At 41.0% G+C, this 23,645-nt stretch overlaps 7 protein-coding genes and 1 non-coding gene across 10 annotated transcripts; 3 read left to right on the top strand and 5 right to left on the bottom strand.

The window, feature by feature from the left end:
• Positions 1-208: 208 nt before the first annotated feature.
• On the bottom strand, positions 209-1,946 carry LOC127803159 (probable mitochondrial saccharopine dehydrogenase-like oxidoreductase At5g39410). Its single transcript, XM_052339209.1, has 2 exons — positions 1,232-1,946; positions 209-1,102 (listed from the first exon to the last, which is right to left on the bottom strand). The coding sequence occupies exons 1-2, from the start codon at positions 1,898-1,900 to the stop codon at positions 413-415; spliced, it is 1,359 nt and encodes a 452-aa protein (XP_052195169.1). The 5' UTR covers positions 1,901-1,946; the 3' UTR covers positions 209-412.
• A 40-nt stretch (positions 1,947-1,986) lies between these two features.
• On the bottom strand, positions 1,987-5,115 carry LOC127803156 (putative pentatricopeptide repeat-containing protein At3g01580). Its single transcript, XM_052339207.1, is given in 2 exon segments — positions 1,987-2,676; positions 2,678-5,115. Coding segments are annotated over 2 exon segments (2,406 nt in total). The 5' UTR covers positions 4,658-5,115; the 3' UTR covers positions 1,987-2,250.
• On the top strand, positions 2,026-2,097 carry TRNAQ-UUG (transfer RNA glutamine (anticodon UUG)). The gene has a single exon. It is a non-coding gene; the product is annotated as a tRNA-Gln (tRNA).
• A 262-nt stretch (positions 5,116-5,377) lies between the features above and the next one.
• Positions 5,378-11,808, bottom strand: LOC127803155 (uncharacterized). The gene is made up of 4 exons (XM_052339206.1): positions 11,198-11,808; positions 9,575-9,810; positions 8,451-9,243; positions 5,378-7,679 (listed from the first exon to the last, which is right to left on the bottom strand). The coding sequence occupies exons 2-4, from the start codon at positions 9,806-9,808 to the stop codon at positions 5,557-5,559; spliced, it is 3,150 nt and encodes a 1,049-aa protein (XP_052195166.1). The 5' UTR covers positions 9,809-9,810; positions 11,198-11,808; the 3' UTR covers positions 5,378-5,556.
• A 2,600-nt stretch (positions 11,809-14,408) lies between these two features.
• On the bottom strand, positions 14,409-16,546 carry LOC127803161 (uncharacterized). Of its 2 annotated transcripts, none has more exons than XM_052339214.1 (2): positions 16,322-16,546; positions 14,409-15,400 (listed from the first exon to the last, which is right to left on the bottom strand). In XM_052339214.1, exons 1-2 carry the CDS (start codon positions 16,380-16,382, stop codon positions 14,634-14,636), a joined length of 828 nt encoding a protein of 275 aa, XP_052195174.1. In that variant the 5' UTR covers positions 16,383-16,546; the 3' UTR covers positions 14,409-14,633. The 2 variants fall into 2 exon arrangements, with proteins under 2 accessions (XP_052195174.1, XP_052195173.1); XM_052339213.1 differs by lacking the exon at positions 16,322-16,546 and adding an exon at positions 15,488-15,792.
• A 20-nt stretch (positions 16,547-16,566) lies between these two features.
• On the bottom strand, positions 16,567-18,456 carry LOC127803158 (pentatricopeptide repeat-containing protein At3g29230). The gene has a single exon (XM_052339208.1). The coding sequence runs from the start codon at positions 18,364-18,366 to the stop codon at positions 16,567-16,569; it is 1,800 nt and encodes a 599-aa protein (XP_052195168.1). The 5' UTR covers positions 18,367-18,456.
• Positions 18,457-19,212: 756 nt separating this feature from the next.
• Positions 19,213-21,373, top strand: LOC127803160 (chorismate mutase 1, chloroplastic). Of its 2 annotated transcripts, none has more exons than XM_052339211.1 (6): positions 19,213-19,539; positions 19,903-20,125; positions 20,275-20,361; positions 20,464-20,607; positions 20,697-20,789; positions 20,897-21,373. In XM_052339211.1, the coding sequence occupies exons 1-6, from the start codon at positions 19,352-19,354 to the stop codon at positions 21,131-21,133; spliced, it is 972 nt and encodes a 323-aa protein (XP_052195171.1). In that variant the 5' UTR covers positions 19,213-19,351; the 3' UTR covers positions 21,134-21,373. The 2 variants fall into 2 exon arrangements, with proteins under 2 accessions (XP_052195171.1, XP_052195170.1); XM_052339210.1 differs by having other exon boundaries at positions 19,213-19,545.
• Positions 21,374-21,723: 350 nt separating this feature from the next.
• On the top strand, positions 21,724-23,189 carry LOC127803162 (lamin-like protein). Its single transcript, XM_052339215.1, has 2 exons — positions 21,724-22,028; positions 22,631-23,189. Exons 1-2 carry the CDS (start codon positions 21,845-21,847, stop codon positions 22,966-22,968), a joined length of 522 nt encoding a protein of 173 aa, XP_052195175.1. The 5' UTR covers positions 21,724-21,844; the 3' UTR covers positions 22,969-23,189.
• The last annotated feature ends 456 nt before the right edge of the window (positions 23,190-23,645 follow it).

Raw genomic sequence — 23,645 nt, 5'->3', positions numbered from 1 at the left:
TCCCAAGCATAATCCAAATCTATCTATCCATCTATATTCCAGAGCACCAAAAATTCTGGCTTTTTGGCATGACGAAAAAGTTTTTGAACAAATAGAATCTTGCATTAAACTACATATAGAACTTTGGAAGTACCCTTTCCATGCCTATAAAGGTGCAGTGAGGCAAAGGAATTCAAACAATAAAGTATATGAGATTTGAATGAAGGGATTGAAGATGCAAAGAAGCGGAATTTTATAGAATACTCAATGGCAGAGCAAGTTAAGGTTAAACCACTACCTCATTAGAGCCACATCTGCACTAAAAGACATGCGAAGACACTTGAACAAGATAGAAGTGAAAAATTTATTCTGTACCCCCACTTGATCAAATGAGTTGAAACTTTGTTGTATCAATGTGACAAAACCGCACAAACTAGGCAGATGGAGTACTCTTTGAAATGATATCGAAGGATATACCGTTCTCTTCAAGTCTTTGCTGAAGATCTGTTGGGCCGAACACAAACCCAGGGGTTAAAACTCCTCTTGGCAAGTTATCACGTTGGCTTAGAAGAACAAGAGCACATTGAACTAGAACTATTGAAGTGGTTGAATAGCCAATCTCCGGACCCATTACTCTTGTTATTATTTCCACATCAGGTTTCATGTTTCCCCTTGCAAGGAGGGTGCCATCGCTAAATCCATTTCCAACAAACCACATCTTAAAAGAAGCACTTTTCACCTCATCCTCGGAAGGACCTCTCTTCCTGAACCACCCGAGGCTCAAGACCGAGGGAAATTTTAAGAGAAGCCATCTTCCAAAAGCAGTTTTACCCAAGAGCCCAATGAACAGCCCTACGATGATGAACCGAATGATACCAAAGATGGATTTAGAGCCTATCTTCACTCCAAAGTGAGCCGGTTTCACAGTTGACCAAAAGGTTTCTCTCTTCTCAACCTGTTCAGCGCTTTCGTTAACCCCTGGAAGACCACGGGGATTTTCTTTCAGAGCAACAAGAGTCCTTCGGACAACAGTGGAATCTGCTGAGGGGAGTTTCACAGCCCAAAGCCCAATCTTCTTCTGATGTTCTACAGTTGGCCCTTTGGGAGGAGGGGGACCAGGAATCTATTGATAAAGGCAAAAAAGTTGTATCGATGATTCAAAAAGTTGAGTTCAATTTACTAAGAGCAATGCAATCTATCAAAAGGACTTGAGAAAAGGACACAACCAGAATTAGCAGAGATATTTTCTAACCTCCGGCCGAGGTAGTCTGGGTTTGGACCGCCGGAACTGCTGCAATTTGTGAGCATTTGCCACGCCCAAAACCGCCGATTCAAACGTCCCGAAATTCCCAACCACCCGCTTATCCGATTCCAGACTCAGATACGCCTCTACCCGGTTGGGGACGGCGGGGGAAGCCCACTGCCGGGAGTTGAAGATGAAACCCAACTCCGCCGGAACGGAATCGAACCCACAAGCACAGACCACCAAAGACCCCGTCTCCAGCGCCCTCTCGTGGAACGCGGCCCCCACCCGCTCCATGAACTCCGGCTCGCCGCATATGTCGAGGTAATCGCAGCCCGAGTCGGCGCAGGCGGCGACGACGGGCTCGCCGTAGAGCCGGAAGGGGCCGACGCAGTTGAGGAGGAGCTTGGCCTGGACGGCGAGGCGGCGGAGGGACGGAGGATCAGTGGTGTCGGCGGTGAGGATGGGGATGGCCGGCGGCGGGTTGGGGTGAGAAGCCCAGTTCAGGGCTTGGACTAGTTTCTCTGGGTTACGGCCGGCGAGGGCTAGAGATTTGAGCGGAGACGATGGCGAGTTCAGGAACTTGAGGGCTTCTCTGACCACGTACTTGCCGGTGAAGCCTGAGGCTCCCAGTATCACGATATCGTAGGTGGTGGCGGCAGCACTGTCCCCGTCCATTCTTGCGTGCTTCAACCAATCAATGAATCAAACGCACCAGAGAAATGATGAATTCCTAAAAATCTCTAATTGGGGCAGTGGACTTGAGAAATGATTTATAAATTAATTAAGAATCACGTCAAGGTGGTTCCATGGTGTAGTGGTTAGCACTCTGGACTTTGAATCCAGCGACCTGGGTTCGACTCCCGGTGGGACCTGTTTTCCTTCCCTTTTTTTTTTTTCCAATCCAAGGAAATGGCTCAAAATGACTCATACTTTGATGATTTCCATCGTTTTGAACAGATAAAAGTAGATACTTTTAATCTCCTAATATTCATTTTTTTGTTGTTTTTGTCATTACAGATTCAAATCTAATACACTTGCCTCTTGTCTACTTCTATTAAACTGTATCCAGGAGTCCTCCTTAAGCCTCTGTCCTTCACCATGGCTTTTATTCTGGCGGCATCATTCCAGTTGCCCCCTTCTGCGTATAAATTAGAGACCATTCCATAGGCAGTAGGGTTCTCAGGCTCTAACTTCAGAAGTTGCATTCCTATGACCTCTCCCATTTGAGCATTCCCATGAATTCTGCAAGCAGCAAGCAATGTACCCAGAGCAGAAGTTCTGTATGTCTGCGGCAGGCAACTCACAAGCCCAAAGGCTTCTTCGATCCGTCCTGCTCTGCTTAATAAATCTACCACGCACCCATAATGCTCTTCACTGGGAATTATTAAATATTCTACTTTCATCAACCTGAAAACGCGCAGACCCTGTTCTACTAGGCCTGAATGGCTGCAAGGCAAATATCAAAGAAGTGAAGGTGACTTCATCTGGAGCAACCTTTTCCTCCTCCATTTGGTCGAACAGTTCAATTGCCTGCATACATTTTCCATGCATTCCATATGCAGCAATCATCGTGTTCCATGACGTCAAAGACCGATTGCCAATCTGCCCAAACAGAGCACTAGCCATGTCGAGTTTCCCACATTTGCTATATGTGGTAATCAAAGAATTGACTATTGGGCTTTCTTGCTCCATTGCAAGCCTATATACTCGAGAGTGAACTTCCTTCGCTAGATTCAGGCATCCTAGCTGAGAGACTGCCTGAAGCAAACTTAGAATAGTGATAGAGTCGGCCATTACCTTTTCTCTTTTCATCAGGCGGAAAAAGGCTATGGCTTCATCAGCACGCCCTTGATGTACATACCCCATCATCATTGATGTCCATGAAACCAAGTCCTTAATCTCTGTCCTGTTAAAGACTTCTCTAGCAGATTCTACATATCCGCATTTTGCATACATGTAGATTGTTTGATTGGCTATTTCAGTGTTCAGTTCCAGCGCATGTCTGAATACATACCCATGGATGCACCGGCCTCGTCTCACATCTTTCAGAGCAGAAAATACAGAAAGTATACTCAAAATGGTACTGAAATTTGGCATATTACCTCCTCCAACCATTTCATAAAACATCTCCATGGCCTCAATAGCACACCCATTCTGGAAATAACCTGCCATCATGACATTGAATGAAACCACATCCTTTTCCTCCATTCTAGAAAAGATTTTCCTGGCCAGGATCAAACTGTTACATTTTGAGTACGTGTCAATTAAAGCTGTGGAAGCAACTAGATCGAGCTGAATTCCAGCTCGAATTATGTAACCATGGATACTTTTCCCTTCGCGCAAACACTTCAAATCAGCACAACTCAAAATCACATTTGCCAAAGTAACCAAATCGGGTTCAAGGTTTTGTTGCACCATGAGTGAGAAAAGATTCAAAGCTTCTAGTGGGCATCCCATTTGCAGGCGACCAGCAATCAATGCATTCCAAGAAGGAACACTTCTTGTGCTCATTTTGCTGAAAATTGAAGCCGCCACATTCATGGCCCCACACTTGATGTACATGTCCATCAGACTTGTTTCAAAAATCTCATCTGAAGATCCAACAGCTCTCCTGATAGCATAGCCATGGATGGACCGACCCGCTTTGAATGCTTCCAAGCGTCCTGCAGCCTGAAGCAAGCTCACTAAAGTCACCCTATTGGGATAGAGTTCTTCTTCCTGCATAGACCGAGCAATCCTAAAAGCCTCATAAGCACATTCAACTCCACTTTCAGCAAACCCTGTAATCAAGGATGTATAAGCAACAACATCTCTCTCAGTGATTTCATCAAACACTTTGGACGCGCTGTCAGCATCACCATTCGCGCAATACATCCCGACGAGAGATGAGCCCACGAAGCGATCACCACTCAACCCAAATTTGAAAGCATCCAAATGAATTCCCTTGCCAAATTGCAGCCTTCCCAACTCAGAACAACTTTTCACGCTGAATGTGATAGCTGAACCATTCACGCCAATTTTCCGTCGTCTCAAATCCAAATATCGATTTAAAACTTCGATGTGGTGGCCGGCTCTGTAATATCCAACAAGAACTGAATTCCAGAGAGATAGATTTTCGTTAACGATCCTGTCAAATACCCATCTAGAATCAGTAAAGAACCCAAGTTTTGCATAGCAGTTGATGAGCTTGGAGCCCCAAAAGACGTGGTCTTGAAGCCCAGACGTGAATATGCGAGCATGAAACTTTCTTAGAAAAACAGCATCCGAAGAGTTCTCCAAATAAGAAGCTAATTTCTCTGAAAGTGGCGCTAATTGATAAGCTGCTTTTCCTGCACTTAAATTAGAGAAAAAGAGAGAACGAAGCATGGTATATTTTATTTGGCTGTTCTTCTTGTTCAAGAATGAGAGAAACCCAGATGGAAGGACACTCATCCTGGCATTATATCCGCTTAACAAAAGAAATCTAAAAACTTCTTCTTGGATTGAAATTGAAGGACCAAAAACCAGAAGGAAAAGCAAGGGTTTTGAACCTCATACTGGCAAGACCTTGCAAGCCCGCGAGAAGCAGAAAGAAGAGGCCGATGATCAGTATCAAAAACAGATTGTAATAAATAATAATTCTTTAAAATCGGAGTTCTAGTATTTTAGTAGTTCAAATATAACAAGATTTTTTATTGTTTTATTTAAAATATAATTTATAAAAATTAAATTAAATTTTATACAACTTGGATCAAAATCAAACTAATCAGATATAGCAGCTCTTCAACAAATATGAACAGTTACATCTGAATCTCATAATTTTGCATATGAATAACGAGTTTATGTCAATATATCTCTATTTACAGACCAATCAATGAACACAATTATCTGATAGTCTAGCATTGAAAAACATAATCCAAGCCCTTTACTTCCTTTGCAAAGAAGAGGTGGTTTAGAAGTCCAAGCAGGAAGATGCAATGACAAACTCAAAAGAAATCTATGACAGTGAAGATGAGTGATCCGTGGGGAAACTTGCAAAGACAAGCTGAAGCCAGCAGAGCATAAAAATGTTTGGTTTTATAAGAGACCTGGAGAACTCCATTGATCTAAAAATTGGGGTAACCCCAATTATGAAGACCGGCCTTCTAGTTTTAACTTTCACACACTTGGACAAGAAGAGAAAACAACGTTTGTCTCAACAAAGAATGCAACATTATCCGGGAACTGATCACGATTCTACAAGTACAATTAGGAACGGCGAAGTAGGCCAAATTAGGAAGGAATGTACACGCATAATCCTATTGCTAGGAACACTAGCCAACCGAGCCATGGGAGCGGCTGCCCTTCCCCGCTCATGAAGCTAGGACAGTAGGCTTCAAAGCAGGAGCAGGAATATCGTTTGGACATCTCTGCCTGGGCAAACGCCTTGTCCTCTTCCCCCACCCGGGCAGAGTCTCTTCGAGTACTACTTCTCTCTGATTCAGATGCTCTGCAGGGGGCTGGCAAACTGCTTTCTGTGTCACAGAGGGAGAGGAAGCTCCAGCACGTGTCCTCCCCCTTCCCTTCTTAGCTGTGTTTCTCCCTGAAAGTCTTGGCTGCCAGGTGAAGCCGCTTGCTCTAAACAACTCCTCTATTATTTGAAGATCCTCGATCACGTCATGCTTTGAGAGAGAGATGATTCCAGGAAGTATATCCCTTTGAAAGTCCTTCCGCTGCCTCCCCCTCCTCGCTTGGCCTCTTCGAGGTCGTTTAGATGATACAGTGGCCCCTGTTTCTTCATTTTTCAGAATCTCTGGGGCCGGATACTTGTTGCAGTATTCCTCTTCCTCTACTTTGATTTCTGCCAATTTCAGTGTCATGAACTCGAAGTAATCCATCCCATCAGGAATGAACTCTTCTCCATGGATGGCGTCAGTACCTGTAGGAACTGCCTTCGGTCCACCTTCTGGATCACCCTCAGCATTACAAATTACTTCTGCAAACCAATGGAGTGAATCACTGGACAGTCCACATGACGAATGACAAGTTATATCCTTGATGAGATGAGACAAGGATATGTCTACTATAGCCTCTGCTGCTACACTAACAAGGTCTTCGCCATGCTCCCAAGATACATCTAAAGGCAATTTAGAAGGGCTTTCAGAAGAATCCGCTTCAGGAGGCGGGCCTGTTTCAGATTCAAGTACTACTGGAGCCTCCAAATCTATCTCAGTGGTGGCTATCTTGACAATGGCTCTTGGGAGAGACGGAACTGGTGGGGCTTCATCTTCATTCATGCACAAATTCAAATCAATGCAACGTCTCAGGCCAGAAATGCAATTATCCAGTCCTTTCTCTGTACGAAGGTCCTTAATTTCAAGAACTCCAGAACTGGGATCTTGATCCAAATTTTTCCTGTCATTACTACCGTTACCATTAGCAGCAACATCATTAGGGTTAGAGTGAGAACTCAGAGAAGTAAGATCCCGGGAGGTCTGAAGCACAGAAATGGTAAACCCAAAAATCTTGTTACCACTTGGAAATGCACTTGCATCAGTTCTGTCAAGCTTAGTATCACCGGCTCTCATTGATGAAGACGTGGGATCCTCATCTGAACTTCGATAAGGAATGTTACCAAATTCAGTTTTGTCAGAAAACTGTTCAGAATAGTTGTGCAAGGAATATAGATTCCTTTGACAAGGACCTTCTTGTCTTTTAATTGGCTGAACTTTGGCAAGTTCTTTTCCTTTAAGCCAAGGCAGCTCCCCCATAGGGTTCTCATGTCTCCTTTGCCCATCTAAAGACCCAGGATGTTGCTGAAGAATCCCCATATCTGAGTTCACATCCTTTGCACACTTCGCATCCATGCAGCTTAAATCCTTTCGATATTTTACTGAACCATTCAACATGAATTGTTCAGGAATTGAACTATTTCTTTTGTTTCCATTTGGAAATTCATATCCAAGTGATGAGCTGCAAACATTCAGTTGCTTGGCATCCGACTGGGAGCCAAAACAAAGGTCTTTTTGGCAGGATACTTCAACTCTTGAAACCGATATTGAATTGCTGTCGCTAAACTGCCTCTTGCCTCTAATAACATCCAGGCTTTGCAATGGTAAACTAGTACTCCCATTGGGTGTAAAAGAGGAGCTAATGCAAGGAATTTCTTTAATTGATAACACATCCTGGCCAAATATACTTGTAGCATTACTCCATGTTGATAGGGAGGAAGACTCGGATTTGGCTATATATTCAGGCTTTGGTCGGTGCAGACTGGGTGTATGGGAAGCCTCAACAGATTGATCAAGAATTCCTTCAGATATTTCCACGCCAAAAATTTTCCTTTTTCTACTGGGCTCTCTGTTAATATCAGACGGGCCAGATGACGAGAGTATGCCAACTTTGCCGGGTTCAGCTTTGAGTGGGTTAGATATAGCAGGTGAATATTCAGGACAGAGACCTTGATGGAAAGAATCCAGGTTGCATGTACGTCCCCCTGAAAACAGGCAATTTGGGTAATTGCCAGGTCACATAATCAGTTTATGCCCTGCAATAAATTCCAAGTAAAAAATTCCACTGTGTTTTCCTTTTCTTCCTTTTCCCTGTCATTTTGTTGTTCTACTCTTTTATTTGTGTTTTTGCAAGAATTTATTTTTAGCAATACATCTATGAGTAATTCCAGAAAATCTGCCGGGATATCCAAAGGAAGGCCACCACTGAGACATGGCATAGTTTAGAGAAGTTCATCAGGAGATTAATTATACCTCGGGCGATGCATGCTTAAGTATTAACCGCACAGTGAGGAAACAAAAACATTGAGTTTGTACACAATGACTTCCGAGAACATGAAACAGCCTCAGATAAAGACAGGTTTTTTGGGGGGGGGGGAGAGGGGGGATAACTCTAATTTAATGCTTCATTACATCTACGAATAAATCCTGACTCCCATTACCAGGGAAATTACATCTTGGTTTGTACAGTTAATTATTTAGCCTTTTTTACTCCTTTACAAGCCTCCTCATAAATTTAGATGAATGAAAAACCTGTTTAAATTTCAGCAGCAACTCTTAACATAACTAAAATATCAGGGTCAAAACTACACCAGTAAAGGAGAGAATAGCTCCTCAAGAGACTATATATATTGGCTCAAGATGATTGATCTGTTATCAAGAAAAAACTCAACTTTCTCATGAAGAAAGTTAAAGGAACAGCTGGAAGATACACTTTATATATATTTATCTAAGAGATTCTAGAAGAAGAACCTTACCGGCTTCCCTCTTGTAAGTTATACTCATTCTTTGATTCCCTTCCTTCCCTGGATACATATTATCGAGGCAAATTCCTCCATCCCTTCCTGAAAGGGAGATTTGAGAGGATTCCTTCAATGAAGCATGGACCCCTGATTTCAAGTTTACATATGCAGCCTGCTTCTGTATATCCTCATCAAGGCAAGTTACATTACCTAAATTATGTACAGAAGCTAAAACGGGTGCTTCCTCAACCTCAATAGTTTCATTCAAATCAACCATATCCCAGCTTCCTCTTGAATAAATATTACATCTGAAAGCATCAGTGTTACAGCCAGATTCACTACCAAGAGACAAATTTACCTCAGGTGTGACTGCACGATTCCTGGCAAGAGAGCAACTTTCTGTGCCTGAAACTCCACAAGTACTTTCCCTTATCCGCTTCCCTTTGTTATGCATATGTACAGAAGCTGGAAGCTCAAGGTTCAACATATTTCTCTGAAAAATGCTGCATTTGGACTCTGTGGATTCACAATCCTTTGGTGTTATTCTATCTTTGGAGAGAAAAGGACCAGATGTATTCTTTTCTCTTGCAAAAGTAAGAGGCTGGATACTATCAGTTTCTGACTTATATCTTCCAAAAGTTGGAAGCATCAGAGGTGAATCGGATACATGACCTGTCTTTTTGACCCCATAAGATAGAATGAGACCAGACTGTGACATTTCCGCTGGTATCTGATGTTGATAGAGTTCCCTCTTAATTTCATTCATGAGATCCCTCTGTCTTTTGTAAAGGCGGTGAAGTTCTTCAAGCTGAATTAGGAATGAAATTTAAAATAAAATGAATGCCAAGAAGACTAGATTTTGAATTTTGACAAAAAAAGGTCCACTTCAAAAGCTCTGGCTCTTATCTTATTTGCCAAAAAGAAGAATTAAAAAAAAAAAAAAAGCCACCATTGCCAAATAAAGGCCTTTGTTCCAAACGAAAATACACAAAACTCACATGGATACTGAATAATAATATAAAGTGATTAATCAGGAGTACAAGAACTCCATTGACAAAAAACAGAAAAGTTAGAAGTTATTGTTGTAAAATCTCTATAAAAGTTCACTTAGGAAGCACTAACGTTGAACCAATGCACACCTGATGTCTGAATATATATTCATGCTTCAAGATGGTTTGCCTCAGTTGTCCTTTATCATGCCCCAAATATACATCTATGGCCGGACTTGTCAAAAATGAATTACAGTAGTGGTCATTTTTCAAGGTTTTTAGCTCAGGATACATGGCCCATAAATCACTCCCAGTGCAGTCATTTTGATCCCTCATGGAATAAGATCTTGAAAAGAATGTCTTAGCTTGTATTTCAGTTCCCATTCCTGAAATCAACAGCAAAAACAGAACTAATTTGACCTTGGCTAAACAGTAATAAAAAGTAGTACAATTGAATGCCAAGGTTATTAAATGCACATATCGGAAGCACAAAGGTCGTCATCACTATCATCACTACCAAATAAAGTAGTTTACATAATAAACCATGACTTCCAGGCAGGGAGTACAAACAGGACACATTTACAGACATCGTAATAAAGCCAACCTATGCATTGCAACTCATTCTTATGTCATACAGAATTGTTCAATGCTCTTCATGCAACCCATATTCTGATACATAACAACTAGTTCACCAAAGAAAGATTATTAATGTGGGTAACGGTGCAACATAGTGAACTCTATCACAGCATAACATTCTATAAACATTCTAACAGTGATAACTTTCTTTCGGTTTCTCCAACTGGAGATGCACAAGTTAACAACTCCGATTCTCAATATTATGAAAAATAGTAATCATCAGACTCACCACAATACCATGGAGATAATTGTATGGGAGTACTTAGTATTAAGACAAGCCATTAACCAAGAGAACACGGAGGGGGAAACAAAACATACAGAATTATCAACTTTTGCATCCAATATCAGGTAGACACTTGTCTCAGATAATTTCAGGTAGATGAAGTACGCAAGACACCAGTACGCCACAACAACAGAGTGATAGTTTCCCCGCCATTGTAGGAAAATGTGTATCCTTGATTGTAAACGCATCACAAAGTTGAAAGCTGGGTAGGATTTTGGACCCTTGTTATTTTAATCTTCTCTGGGAAACGAGGTTCTAAGATGGGAGACAGACAAAGAAACAAATAAGAAGAATTTGTTTTTATTTTTTGGTTAAGTCAAATAAGAAGATTTTTGGACATTACACGTTTGATAGAAAGAAACAATATGCAGGGTCACGAATGATGTTTGAGCATGCAATTTGTTGGGGTTTGTACGAGTAATAAGACATTATCGTGATAATCAAAATAGATTTTTGGCATGCACTCATATCCCAAAATGAACTGCCTTAACAAAAAGAAAAAGCAATTTGAATCAATCTCTTATTGCTTATTCAAAGTATCAGGAAGCCAAAAAAAAAAATCGCAATTGACAAGCAGCTTCTAAGTGCCAAGCAAAGATGCCGAAATATGGGATTGAAAGAAGAGAAGAAGGAATAAACTCGTCAAGCTCCTCTCAATAAAAAAAACCCAGTGAAAAAGAACGGGAAATGCATAAGAACTGGTTCTCTAAATCAAGGACCTGAAAGAAATTAGCCACAAGAAGTCGAGCAATAAACATAAAGATCCCAACAACCATGACCAAACTTGACAAAGAAATGGCAGTCATCCAATTAAATGAAATAGAAAGTAAAATTAAATAAAAATCAGAGCATACCCGTTCAATCTCTAAAACCCTTCTTCAGAACCTCAAGGGGAATTCAACAAGTTCTTAGAAAACTAGCAGCAAACAAGAACCGAACATCCAAGGAAATTCAGACTCTTCGGCTGCCATTAGAAGAAGCTTCTAATATCACCACAGCCACAACAGAGAAGAATAGGTACAGAATTCCCGATCCACTGGACCCTGGCCATCATCAGGTAGGAGAGAGATCCTAAATCCCAGATAAGATCTCCCTCTCTCTCCCTCCCTCTCTCTCTCTCTCTCTCTCTACAGAAACATATGAGCTGAAGAGCAGAATGACTTAAAATTTGTCAACATTTGGTCTCTCCTTATTCTATGCGGTTCCTTCACCAATGGGCTTTGATTCAATCATTTCCTCTCCATTTCACACACCAAAGTATTTAATACATTTTCTGGGTTTTCACGGATTTTATTTCACTTTGCTTTTCTACATCCCTTTGCATTACGCACACACCATCATTTAATGGAGATGCTCTTTTCCTAGTTTTCATTAAAGATTTTCAGAAAAGAAAATTATTTTACTTTCCAACAGCGACAAACTCGCAACAGTTTCCGAGAGGCAGCGGCCGATGATCTCACCTCATCGCGCCCGCTAAGACCAAGTTCAAGTACTGTTAAGTACCCACCCACCCACCAACCAAGATCAAAATCTGCGTGTCGACTGGGAGGATCTGGCCGCCACGCTCGGCGTCAGCGCGTGGGTCGGGGTCCGTTCTCGTCGTCAGTCGTTGAAATCGACTCTTGTGCTGTTGGTGATGCAATGGACAGGCGACGTGGATGGGAGATTTTATTTGTGAATTTTGGAGGGTTGCGTTTGGCTGATCGGAAAATTGGTGGAATTTTGATGGATGGATGGATGGATGGACGGACGGACTCTTTTTTTTCCCCTTTTTCTTTTATTCTTTGCTCACTTATTCCCTCTATGACCTCTGTAAGGCCAACAATGCCCTCTGATTTGCTTGGGATAAGCTTTGATTTGTATTGGTCAATACCAACCAAACGCGGTCTTCAATTTCCTTTTATTGTTAGGACACACACCCCTCACCCTTAATTAAAGATTTATTTATCAAGCATAAAATTATTCTCTCTCTCTCTCTCTCTATTCTTTTTTTAAATAAAAATAAAAAATAAAATTCAAGAGATCAGTAATAGTCCTCCCTCCTTTGGATAGCAAACTTGGTATTTGTTTGGCTGTCTCAAGTGTCAAACAAAAAGCTCCGAAAGCCTGTAAAAGGATGCCTCCATCTCCATGGATCATACATACTGTTTTGCTTTTCTTAATGCAAAAGGCCTTTTGTCCTTTCACAGCCCTCTCAGTTCATTTGGTTAATGTGCTGCATAATAATTGCAATGAAAATCGAAATATATATGTTATGTGATGTGAATGGTCAGAGACTGTTAACTAAAACTGGAACCTGCCTTATAAATACATTAAATTCACTGTACTTTGATCTGAGAATGACACTCCACCAGCCCAACAAACTCAATAATAAACTTGGATCAAATGCAGTTTAAAACCATAGAAAAAAAAAAAGCCCTTCTTCCCACTTTGACCGGTTCTAATTTTAGTTTTATTTTCCTATCAATCTGTAGACTCAAGTTAATTATTTTACCTCCTAAATAGGTGCATATATATACACATAAAAAAAATAATAATTATAATCTCTTACCCTTAAGCCATATAATTTAGAGTATATTTATTTCTTTCAAAATGATACTAACAAGTGAAACCCATCAAAACTATTCTCAATGAGTCGTTCTACAGGGACAAAATAGGGACAAAATGACGAATTTGCCCTCTCCCTTGCTCTCTCGTCTCCCTTTCGATAGCTGTTGCCTCGCCGTTGCTCTCGTCTCACTTCCATCACCTTTTTGCTATCGTTGTCTCGACTTGTCGACATTTGCTAGGTAATCTATAGAAGGGGAAAGGAGAGAGCTGAGAGTGGGGACAAAATCGTTTTTTTACCCCCTTTCGATAATCTAATCGGTAATCTTATCGGACTCTCTAGATTTTTCAATTCTCAACTGGGATTTGTCAGTTCAACCAAATGGTGAAATTAATGGATTTTTACACAGTTTTTCAGTGCGTGTATGTAGCCAACTAGTGGTCAACTTTGAAATTGGATGGCCCAGTTGATATAGAAGAATGTACCACGGAGGGTTAGTTTATATAATGCGGGAGGCAAAGAGGTTGGGTCATTGAAGCAGAAAGTGGACAGCTTGGCGTATGCCATGGGGCCTACAAAAAGGATTAATTATATATGGATATATTCCCATGGCAAAGGAGATATATTATATTTGGATTATCCTAAATTCTTGAATCCTGGTGTATAAATAATAATCCCCACCAGAATGTCATGTTGTTATGTAATAGTAGTAATCTAAAACTTAAGGCTAAATTATAAAGTTATCATAAATAAAGAATTACAAATTACATTGACTATACTAATTGTTTAATTATTATATCAGGTAACTATTTAAGGTTAGATGGCTGTCCTTGACATTGGACATGGATTTTTTAACAAACAAACGTTTGGTCGATGAAAGATTGGTGTAATTTCTAGAATATGAGGGTGCACACTCTATAATTTAGTGAAACTTTTAAGGAGTCAAATGCAATTTACCCAAAAATTAATAATTAGAAAATAGGGTACTTTGCAATCTTAAAATTACCAGTAAAAAACATGTTTACAAGGCATTAAGTGGTACCAAAATCCTAATCTTTTACCCAAATAACTGAACCCCCTTTGGCTTGAGTTCAGTTCCAAAGTGAAGACTTCCAGATTTAGCTAAAAATGTAAAGCCTGTTTGGCTGCTTCTAGTGGAATGCCAGAACTGGGATTAGCAGAGAAGAGGAAGGAAAAGGAGAAGGAAAAATGGTAGTTGGACATGATACCAAACATGGCCTACAATTTTAATTTCAAAACGGATGGGGGGCCTTCAGGTTTCAATTGAATCAAATGGGCACAGCAGCCCCGTAATTGTCATTTGGTGGGGGTGGAGGGATTCTCTTCTTCTCTAGGATGTGGCTATTTTCTATTAGTTGGTACCATACATGGTAAATACATTAATGGGCATTAATTACTTATGGTTTGACAGATATGATTCTGTACCAAGGCATCTTCAGCTTTGACAAGGATAGGCCAAAAAATTTGTATCTTCCAATTGAGATTAGGCCTCATCAAGAACATTTAAAACACTCTTTACTTTTTCAAATAAGTGAGAAAATCAACAATGACATAACATTTTTAGGGCAGGTTTTGATAGCAAGAGTAAAAAGTTACTCTTTTTATCCACCCTGCATGTCCTCTTTCTGCCCTGCAAAATGCGAAGCCCTAAATTTCATTTACAATTTTTGAGAATATAGATGCAGTCATGTTACAAGTAGTTGTTGGCCCATGGGCCACACTCACCAAACCTTTTTAGACCCAATAAGCCCAAGGATCTCCTCCCACAGCCCAACACTAGCCAGTCCAATTACACTGGGACTACAAGCCGCCACAGTCCAGTAGCCAGCCCTAATCTCATCCCTCAGCTGCTCCTTTTCCCATCCACAATACCCATCATAGAATCTGAAGTCCCCAGCTCCAACCACATTCCTCTTCACCATCTCACCAGCACAGCCCACACTCTCCTTCGTTCCATAGTACAATCCCTTCATCACTTCTTCAAAAAGCCCACTCTTCCCAGGCCCATTATCACTGTCATCACCCTCCTTGGGCCTCACTACCAGGAACAGCCCTTCTTCCAGAGGCCCACCGAAGAACAGCGGCTTATCAGAGAATGTGCCTGCCACATCTAACGCCGTTGATCTGGTTTCTTTGATGGACATGAGTGATGGCCGGTTGAGGATGACGCCAGTTGGGCCCACAGGCCCGGTTGATAGGAGCAGGATCACCGTCCGTTCGAAGATGTGGACCCCATCCAGCTTCTCTGTGGCAATTAGCAGGCAACCCTTCTCAGGTTCATGGATGGGGTGGACCCACTTATCACCAATTGCTACAGTTGGAGGCTGATCATCAGCCACAGAATCAGGATCAACCACAGAGGACGATGGATCTGCGGACCTCAGAGCTCTCTCCCCGGCTACCAATCTTGCTCTGAAGGATCGCCAATCACCGTCAAGAACAAGGCTGCTGTCTTCTTCTGGAGATGATGACGAGCCAGAAAGGCAACCTGCCATTGACAAGATGATTAGACGCTTTGACATTCAAAGACAAGGAGGAGAGCTGAAAAAGAACAACTAAAAGTTCAGAAACTTACATGTAATAGAAGATGGTGGAATGCCAACTTTCTTGTATTGAAACTGGTTGGGGTATTTCTTTGGGTGGGTGAGAAACTTAGATTTGGTTGAAGGGATATGTGCTATGGTTTTGGAAAATGAGTTTGAGGAGAGAAAACAAGCTTCCATGGTGTCTGTTTTGAAATGAGCCTTGGAGGGTAGGAAGCAATTGATAAGAGTTAATTAATATACTTGTGGCAAGGGAAAATGTACACCACAAGCTGACTACAATCCCATCCATGGAAAGAGGATGGTTCTGTTGTAGCTTGCCAAGTATGGGCCAGTGGAAACTGGATATGACTTTACACGTAATAAAGCAAAAGAGCATTCAGAACGCTCTACGTGGATGGTTTGTGACTGGGTAGTGGCTCTGGTCAATTGGAAATGCCATTATCTTATGTTATCCATCTGAATTAAGTGGATTTATTTACGCGGCCCTTTACGAGCGACGTGCCACGCTCAAAGCCACTTATCATGGTGGCTGCTGGTTTGCTACCCCTCACCGCTGAGGCATGAGGAAGTGCGTGTAATAATACAATAACATATTAATTTTTAAACTTACTATATCTATATAAATTCTATCTTGCTGGTCATTTCTATATATAGTCTTTAGTCTTTATCTTGTATAAGTGCAAGTAATCACAAATGACAAATCTTACATATCTTTCAAATTACTGCAAGTGGAAACTCAATTATCATGAGAAAATAAAGGGTTAAAAATTCATGCAAGTCTTTCAATTACTTGCTAACTGGAGGAGACATGTAGTAATGAAGTTGATTGTACAGTACATTTTCAAGGGTTAATTACAACTTACTTTCTCTAATGACTTGAAGGCACTTGACATCTGCCCGATGCACATCCCATGAGTAATGCATACAAGATGCCGTCGTCTTTGGTTCATCAAGAAATGAATAAGTTAATGCCCAGGCAAAAGAGCTTTAAGTCAAGCAGCTGCCATGCCTTTCTTTGTCGTTGCACTTTGACAGAGGGATAACTTGCATTCTAGTTTTGTTTCTGTGGTGCAATGCATCAACCCATATCATTATCCACAACAAAAAGTTAGTATGCCTCTCGGACGTGGCCAACTTGCTTAAGATGCAGGCGTAGTCCACTAATCATCTGATACATGCTATTTGATTTTGGGTGTGATCTATCTAGGACAGTGAATTCATAAACCTCGTTATCTAATTCAATTGAACTAGCCCCTGATGGCTTCTGAGTGCCCATGTTCTTCATCTGAAGCCTTAAACTCGCAAAACTGTCCCAGTCTCCTGCTGCAGCATATATATTGGACAACATGGAAACGTTTCCTGCATCTGTTGGTTCCAGTTCAACCAGGTGATCAAGCGCCTCCTTAGCATAATCCACAGCATTATGCACTCGGCATGCCCCTAAAAGGGTACCCCATATAATGACATTTGGTTCCATTGGCATGCTGTGTACAAGCCTAAAAGCTTCCTCAAGATGCCCTCCACGGCCTAAAAGATCAATCATGCAACCATAGTGTTCAATTTCAGGAACTATTCCATAATCCCTTTCCATCGTATAGAAGTAATGGATTCCCTCATCAACAAAACCTCCATGTGTACAAGCACATAAAACACCAACTAATGTAACTTTATCAGGCACAAATCCCTCTTTCTTCATTCCAGAGAAAAGCTGAAGTGCTTTCTCCCCATGCCCATGCATAGCCAGACCCTGAATTATGGCATTCCAAGACACCAAATCTCTTTTTTTCATCCCATTAAAGATACTCAATGCCTGGTTCAAGCTGCCACATTTTGCATACATATCAATCAACGCATTGGATATGTGAGGACTACATTTATACCTAGCCCTGTCTATTGAGGCATGAACTCTCTCCCCCAATGCAAGCAAGCCTGACTCTGCACAAGCAGCTAAAATACTTATAATAGTGCCATCATCAGGCTTCAATCCTGCCTCCTCCATTTTGTCAAACAAGCTAATAGCATCTGTTGCAAGTCCCTTTTCAGCATACCCGGAAATTATTATAGTCCAAGTAACCAGATTCTTGGCCGGCATCTTATCAAACAACATCCTTGCCATCTCCATCTCCCCAGCTTTACAATAACCGGAAACCATTGTAGACCAAGACACAACATTCCTCTCCGGCATCTTTTGGAATAATTCAAATGCAACGTCCATATGTCCTGCCTTCGAATAACCATCCAATATTGTATTCCAACTCACGGTATCTCTGTCAGGCATTTCATCAAACAGGCGACGAGCTTCCCTCACCTCACCCGCCTTCACCAACCCACTGATCATTGAATTCCAAGAAACAACGTCTCGTTCCACCATCACCCCAAACAACTTCCTTGCCGCTTGTAAGCCTACAGAACCACACTTCGAGTAGCTATCAATCAACGAATTGGGCACAAATATATCTGAAGAGAAACCAAATTTCTCAATATGTGTATGAATCATTTGAACCAACCGCAACGAAGCTTGCCCGGAAAACGCCTTCAGCAAAAAAGGGTAAGTGAAATTATCAGGGAACACGCCACAGTGCAGCATATCGAGGAAAGATGCAAAGGCCTGATAAGGCTGGGAGTTCTGAGTGTGAGCTCTGATCAAAGTATTGTATAGATGCACATTGGGGTCTTGAATTTGACGGAAGACGTTAACCGCCAACACCATTTGGCGACAAATTGCGAAGGCAGCGATGAGCTTCCGAGTGACGAAAAGGTCTCTGTGAAGATTGGATTTGTATGCGATGGCTAGAACTTGTTTCACGTGATTTAGGTTGGTGCATTTGTGAAGATCTAATAGCTTCTCCTCGAAGAGTCTTCGCGTGGAAATCCATGTCGGAGCTCTAATCGGGACTGGTATCTGCATCTCAGAGACGTACAAGCGTTGAGATAAGAGAGAGACTGGCTGACTCTCTTTACATTGAGGATGACCATAGAAAGAAAGAACCTACTTATAGTTTTCGCCATCTCCCCCACCCCCACGCCCCTTAGGAATGAATTTATTCTCAATTTCAAAGTTAAATTTATTTTAAACATAAATTTATTAATAACCACATATATTTATATATATGAAAAATGCTATTGGTACACCTTTGTGTACATCTTGAGCTACACAAAGGTGTATCAATGACAAAAATATCTCTCTGAGACGCATAGAGGCGCGTGAGGCGCAGGGTATTTTTGTCATTGATACACCTTATGTAGCCTAAGATGTACAAAAATGATGTACATGTAGTATGACTCTATATATATTGATACTTATAATCTAATTAATATTTAATTATCCTCTTAATTTAAGATTATCATTTTATTTATTTTACTAAAAAATAAAAAAATAAAATCTATTATGAAAGATAAAATTATACCTAACAAAAAGCAAATTGAGAGAGAAGCGGCATGTGCTCATAGAAGTGGGATCCAGACATTCATTCCTTGTTAACTTATGTTTCACGACGTGAATAACGTATCATTTATATTATAAAATATATAATATATTATAAATATATTGGTTAGTATGTTTTATTCGAATTATTTTATCCTATCTCTTATACTAATATGGTAAGTGGTATCATTATTATATTAAATATTATTTATAGTGTTTTTGGCGCTTTTTTTTTTTTGTTTTTGCCCTTTATAGAAAAAAATAGAAGAGATTATCAGAATACATAATACACGGTTGCAGTCACGTTCAAACACCTACCCTCTTCAGCCAACCGCCATGCCCTTCAACTTGCCTTTTACTCTGCCTCTCTCCAACCAATCTTCGGTTTCTTCGCCGTGCTCTTCGATTGTATTTTATTCTTCTACTCTCTGTCTCTCTCTCTGTTTTTTCTTCACATCGTCAAGCAACCATGGAGGCAAGGCTGTTGAGGCTTCCTTATCTTGCAATATCCAACCCTGCCAGATTGAAATCTTCAAAACCCAGTTGTCCATTTGGGCAACAAAACAGGATTCAATCGACTCTCTGTCCAGGGTTCCTTTCTTCTAATTTGTCAAAGCCCACCATCGAATCGGTTCAGGCCTCTGCATTGTCCGTTGGGTACACGTACTGCTTCCTCTGTGTTTCCTCTGTTTTAGTGATCTTCTCAGTTTACGGTTGAATATTTGCTTTAGTGATCTTCTCCGTTAACTGTTGAACGTTTGCTTTTACTTCAGTTTTGTCGTATGGGTAAAGCATAATTAATTCCCTCTGTTATGTATTCAAAGTTCAATTATTATGGCAAAGATTATTAAAGTGTTAAAAGTTTTCCCTTTACGATTTTCCCTTCCTTCCAATAATTTTTGTTTTCAACATTTCTTTTGGGCCATCCGAAAAGATGTGTTTTAAGGCAGATGATTTCTCAAGTTAGAACTCATGTAATATAAAATAAAGGATTGATTCATTATTTTTATCTCTCTCTAGATTGCCAAAGAAAGAAAGGACCGATGAAACTGACAGCTACACTCTAGAGGGCATAAGAAATTCCTTAATTCGACAAGAGGATAGCATCATTTTCAGCCTCTTGGAAAGGGCTCAATACTGTCTCAATGCCGATGCTTATGAGCACAATGGCTTCCTCATCAATGGCTTCCACGGCTCCTTGGTCGACTTCATTGTCAAAGAAACGGAAAAGCTTCAAGCCCGGGTATGCCCTACAAAATAGATGAGAAAATTAATGAAGTTATTAATGCTAGCTTCTAATTGATTTTTGAGGTTGGAGGATGAGAAATGACCATTAAATAAAAAGGATTCATGTAGCCGAGACATAAGACTTGAGATGTTGGTATTGTTTAGGTTGGGAGATACAAAAGTCCTGACGAGCATCCATTCTTCCCGGATGACTTACCCGACCCAATCCTGCCAAGCCTACAATACCCTCAGGCAAGATAATATATAGATGCAGTGGAAACTCAATGTTCTTGGCAACATATTTATGTGAAGCCCCCATATAACATAGCCCTTTGTAATTTGACATTGAAACAGGTACTTCATCCCATAGCCGATGCAATCAATATAAACAGCAAGATTTGGGTTACGTATTTCAGGGATCTTCTTCCAAGGCTAGTGAAGGAAGGAAGTGATGGCAACTGTGGATCTGTCGCAGTTTGTGACACGATTTGCTTGCAGGTATACATGTTTCATTCATTCTTTCTTTTTTTCAATGTTTTTGCATTATCATTTCAATTCCATTTCAATTACTCGCCTCCCATTTGCAGGCTCTCTCAAAGAGAATACACTACGGCAAATTTGTCGCGGAGGCCAAGTTTCGAGCTTCTCCTGATTCATACGAACCTGCCATTAGAGCACAAGTACATATACGTGCTTCTTGCTTTTGAATCGCTCTTACTACTAAAATGCGTCTTTAATACAGCACTACTGACATGGAATGGGATTGGATTGGATTGGATGATGACAGGACAGGGCGGGGCTGATGGATTTGCTGACTTATCCGGCAGTGGAAGAGGAGGTGAAGAGGAGAGTGGAGGCCAAAGCCAAGACTTACGGGCAAGAGGTGAGTGGAGACAGGGAGGAAGAGGGAGGAGAGCCGGTTTGCAAAATAAAACCGAGCTTGGTTGGTGATGTGTATGGGGACTGGATCATGCCCTTGACGAAGGAGGTTCAAATTGAGTATCTGTTGAGAAGGCTTGATTGAATGAAGTCGCCTTGCCTGCCTGCCTGCTACACAGAGGCCAGTGTTGAAGATTGAAACTCTGTTACATTACCATATCACAGATGAACTTCCCAAGTCCCATAGGCCAATGCCAACGTACATTAAAAAAATAATTACGTGTGTGTATTATTTATCTATTAACATCTCATATTATTATTATTGATATTTGAACTCAAAATATATTAAGGATATTGTTTTCATTTTAAAGTTTATTTTTTGCAATCTTCGTAATGCTTGTTAGATGGTTTAATCTTAATTTAGAAGTTGTAATTTCTTCTTAATATTAAACAGTGTGGAGTTCTTATATTAATGTATCGTGTTATAATATAAATATATATAATACATAAATATAAAAATATCACTTTTAAAGGTGAATCTAACTGTACAAATAGCATTTGCACAATATCAACAACTCTTGTCCAGGAAGCATGATGGTGTAACGAGGAGCACGTGGTGCTGAGGTGGAAAACAGTTGACGTGGTTGAACAAGGCTGCGGTGGCACAGGTCAGCCTTGGACTCTGCTAAACCAAGACCACAGCAAAAGTCCCAGATTATTTAAATTTGATTTACGGAACTGAATTAATAAACCATTTCCGTTTATTTTTAAATACTCTAAACGAACACTGCACGCACCGCTAAGAACCAGCGGCTTTGTGCAAAGAGAGAGAAGCGAGCGTGCGAGTCGGACAGGCATGGAGAGGCTGAGGGGGAGAGGCACTGTGTCACTGGCGGCGTGCGGCGTCGTGATGCTGCTGCTGCTGCTGGCGGAAGTTGCTTCAGTCCGGTACATCGTCGGAGGGAATATGGGGTGGAGCAACAATGTCAACTACACTATCTGGGCCCAAGGCAAACACTTCTACAACGGCGATTGGCTCTGTAAGCCGCTCCTTTCTCTCTGATCTACGGTTCTCGTTTCTTCTCTTCTGTTCTGCTTCGATTCGTTAATTCAATCTTCTAGATCTGCTTGCTTAAGCTCGTTTGGGGAGGGATTTTCTTCGTTGCTCTTTTGAACTCTCTTCCTTTGATTGCTTTCCTCTTATCTGGCGCTTCTTCTTTGGTTGGAAAGTCTCCACTTTACTCTTTTTAGCCATATCCTTCTGTCTCTCTCTCTCTCCCCCCAAAATCTAGCTGTCGGATCTGTGCCTTTTTCTGGATTTTTCCTTAAAGCCAAGCCATCCATCTTCTTGTGGTTTTAGTTGTTTCCTGAACTGAATCCTCCATAACCCAGTTTACCAGCACCAACATTAAGTTATTATGCCATTTCTTAATTAACGATAACCATAGTTATGTAAATGATTAACCAAACAAACTGGTGCCTACAAAACTGACAGATAATCGATATGCTGCCATGATCAACGAGACCTGCGATTGCAAGGTTCCCTGTACACTGTACAGCATTATCACTAACCTAACCGGATTTATTATATGTTTCATCCTCTTCAAATGAATTTAATATTCTTTGCACTCTGTTTTTGCAGTTTTTGTGTACGACAGGAACCAGATGAACGTGCTGGAGGTGAACAAGACCGACTACGAGACCTGCAACTCCGATCATCCACGCCACAACTGGACCGGAGGAGCCGGAAGAGACGTGGTTCCGCTTAACGTCACTCGCCATTACTATTTCATCAGCGGCAAGGGCTTCTGCTACAACAGCATGAAGGTGGCCATCCGCGTCGAGAACCCGCCGCCGCCGCCTGTTGCTTCCCCCGTCAAGAGCGCCGCACCCCCGTTCATGACTCTCAGAGCCCAGATCGTTGTCCCGGCCGTTTTCGCCATAGCCGCCGTCTGGGACTCCTTCCTTGGGCTCTGGTAGCAGCAAGTACGCCACTTCTGCCGGAATATTGTCGGCCTCATTGGAATCCGTATTTTAAACCAATCGTGGAAGAAAATTGAGTTGTGTTCAACTGTTTTTCTTGGTGATTTTTATTTTCTTTTAATTCAGATAATTGGGCTGTTTTTTGTTTTTGTTGGTGCCTTGAGCTGTCAATTTGAGACCAAACTTAAATTAAATAATTAGTTATAATTTAAATTAAATATTAATTGTAAAACAGATGCATCATATAAAAAATTTGTACCATCAATTTATGTTATTGTTAATGAAAATACAATAATTAAAATTTATAAAATAGAAAGTTCAAGCTGAGGAAGAGTAAAGTAAGGAACAAGGAGTTGTAGACTGGAGGACAGGCACTAGGGTGCTCTTGTGCTGTTTGGAAGAGAGTTTAGTCCATTGTTGGAGAGAAAACTCGTGCCTTTATTTGATGGAGAGATCAGTGGTCTTAAATCTCTCGAGTAAGTAACTGTTGGATTTGAATAAACAGCACAAGAATTGAAGCCAGAGAGTGAAGGTGACGACTTGGGGAATTGCTCTACTGTCCAGGAGATTGAGTCTACAACGTAGTTCACGGTCAACAGGCACACGAGGGTTTATTGGACTGTATAGACCCTTCAATATTTAAATCACAAGTAGTTTTCATGGTATGTTATGAA

Source organism: Diospyros lotus, chromosome 6, assembly GCF_014633365.1.
Source record: "Diospyros lotus cultivar Yz01 chromosome 6, ASM1463336v1, whole genome shotgun sequence".
NCBI classification, from domain to species: Eukaryota; Viridiplantae; Streptophyta; class Magnoliopsida; order Ericales; family Ebenaceae; genus Diospyros; species Diospyros lotus.
The sequence above is the reverse complement of the archived record's forward strand: the minus strand, read 5'-3'. Positions and strand labels throughout refer to the sequence as shown.

Bases quoted from the DNA above. Each gene is read 5' to 3' on its own strand.
- LOC127803159 (XM_052339209.1), bottom strand. From the start codon at position 1,900: ATGGACGGGGACAGTGCTGCCGCCACCACCTACGATATCGTGATACTG. The intron at 1,103-1,231 runs GTTAGAAAATAT...CTTTATCAATAG, and splicing joins CCAGACTACCTCGGCCGGAG to ATTCCTGGTCCCCCTCCTCC.
- LOC127803155 (XM_052339206.1), bottom strand. From the start codon at position 9,808: ATGGGAACTGAAATACAAGCTAAGACATTCTTTTCAAGATCTTATTCC. The intron at 9,244-9,574 runs GTGTGCATTGGT...TTCCTAATTCAG, and splicing joins AATATATATTCAGACATCAG to CTTGAAGAACTTCACCGCCT. The intron at 7,680-8,450 runs GTAAGGTTCTTC...GCCTGTTTTCAG, and splicing joins AACTTACAAGAGGGAAGCCG to GGGGACGTACATGCAACCTG.
- LOC127803161 (XM_052339213.1), bottom strand. From the start codon at position 15,635: ATGGAAGCTTGTTTTCTCTCCTCAAACTCATTTTCCAAAACCATAGCA. The intron at 15,401-15,487 runs GTAAGTTTCTGA...TGTCAATGGCAG, and splicing joins TCCACCATCTTCTATTACAT to GTTGCCTTTCTGGCTCGTCA.
- LOC127803158 (XM_052339208.1), bottom strand. From the start codon at position 18,366: ATGCAGATACCAGTCCCGATTAGAGCTCCGACATGGATTTCCACGCGA.
- LOC127803160 (XM_052339210.1), top strand. From the start codon at position 19,352: ATGGAGGCAAGGCTGTTGAGGCTTCCTTATCTTGCAATATCCAACCCT. The intron at 20,126-20,274 runs GTATGCCCTACA...GGTATTGTTTAG, and splicing joins CGGAAAAGCTTCAAGCCCGG to GTTGGGAGATACAAAAGTCC. The intron at 20,362-20,463 runs GCAAGATAATAT...ACATTGAAACAG, and splicing joins CAAGCCTACAATACCCTCAG to GTACTTCATCCCATAGCCGA.
- LOC127803162 (XM_052339215.1), top strand. From the start codon at position 21,845: ATGGAGAGGCTGAGGGGGAGAGGCACTGTGTCACTGGCGGCGTGCGGC. The intron at 22,029-22,630 runs GTAAGCCGCTCC...CTGTTTTTGCAG, and splicing joins CTACAACGGCGATTGGCTCT to TTTTTGTGTACGACAGGAAC.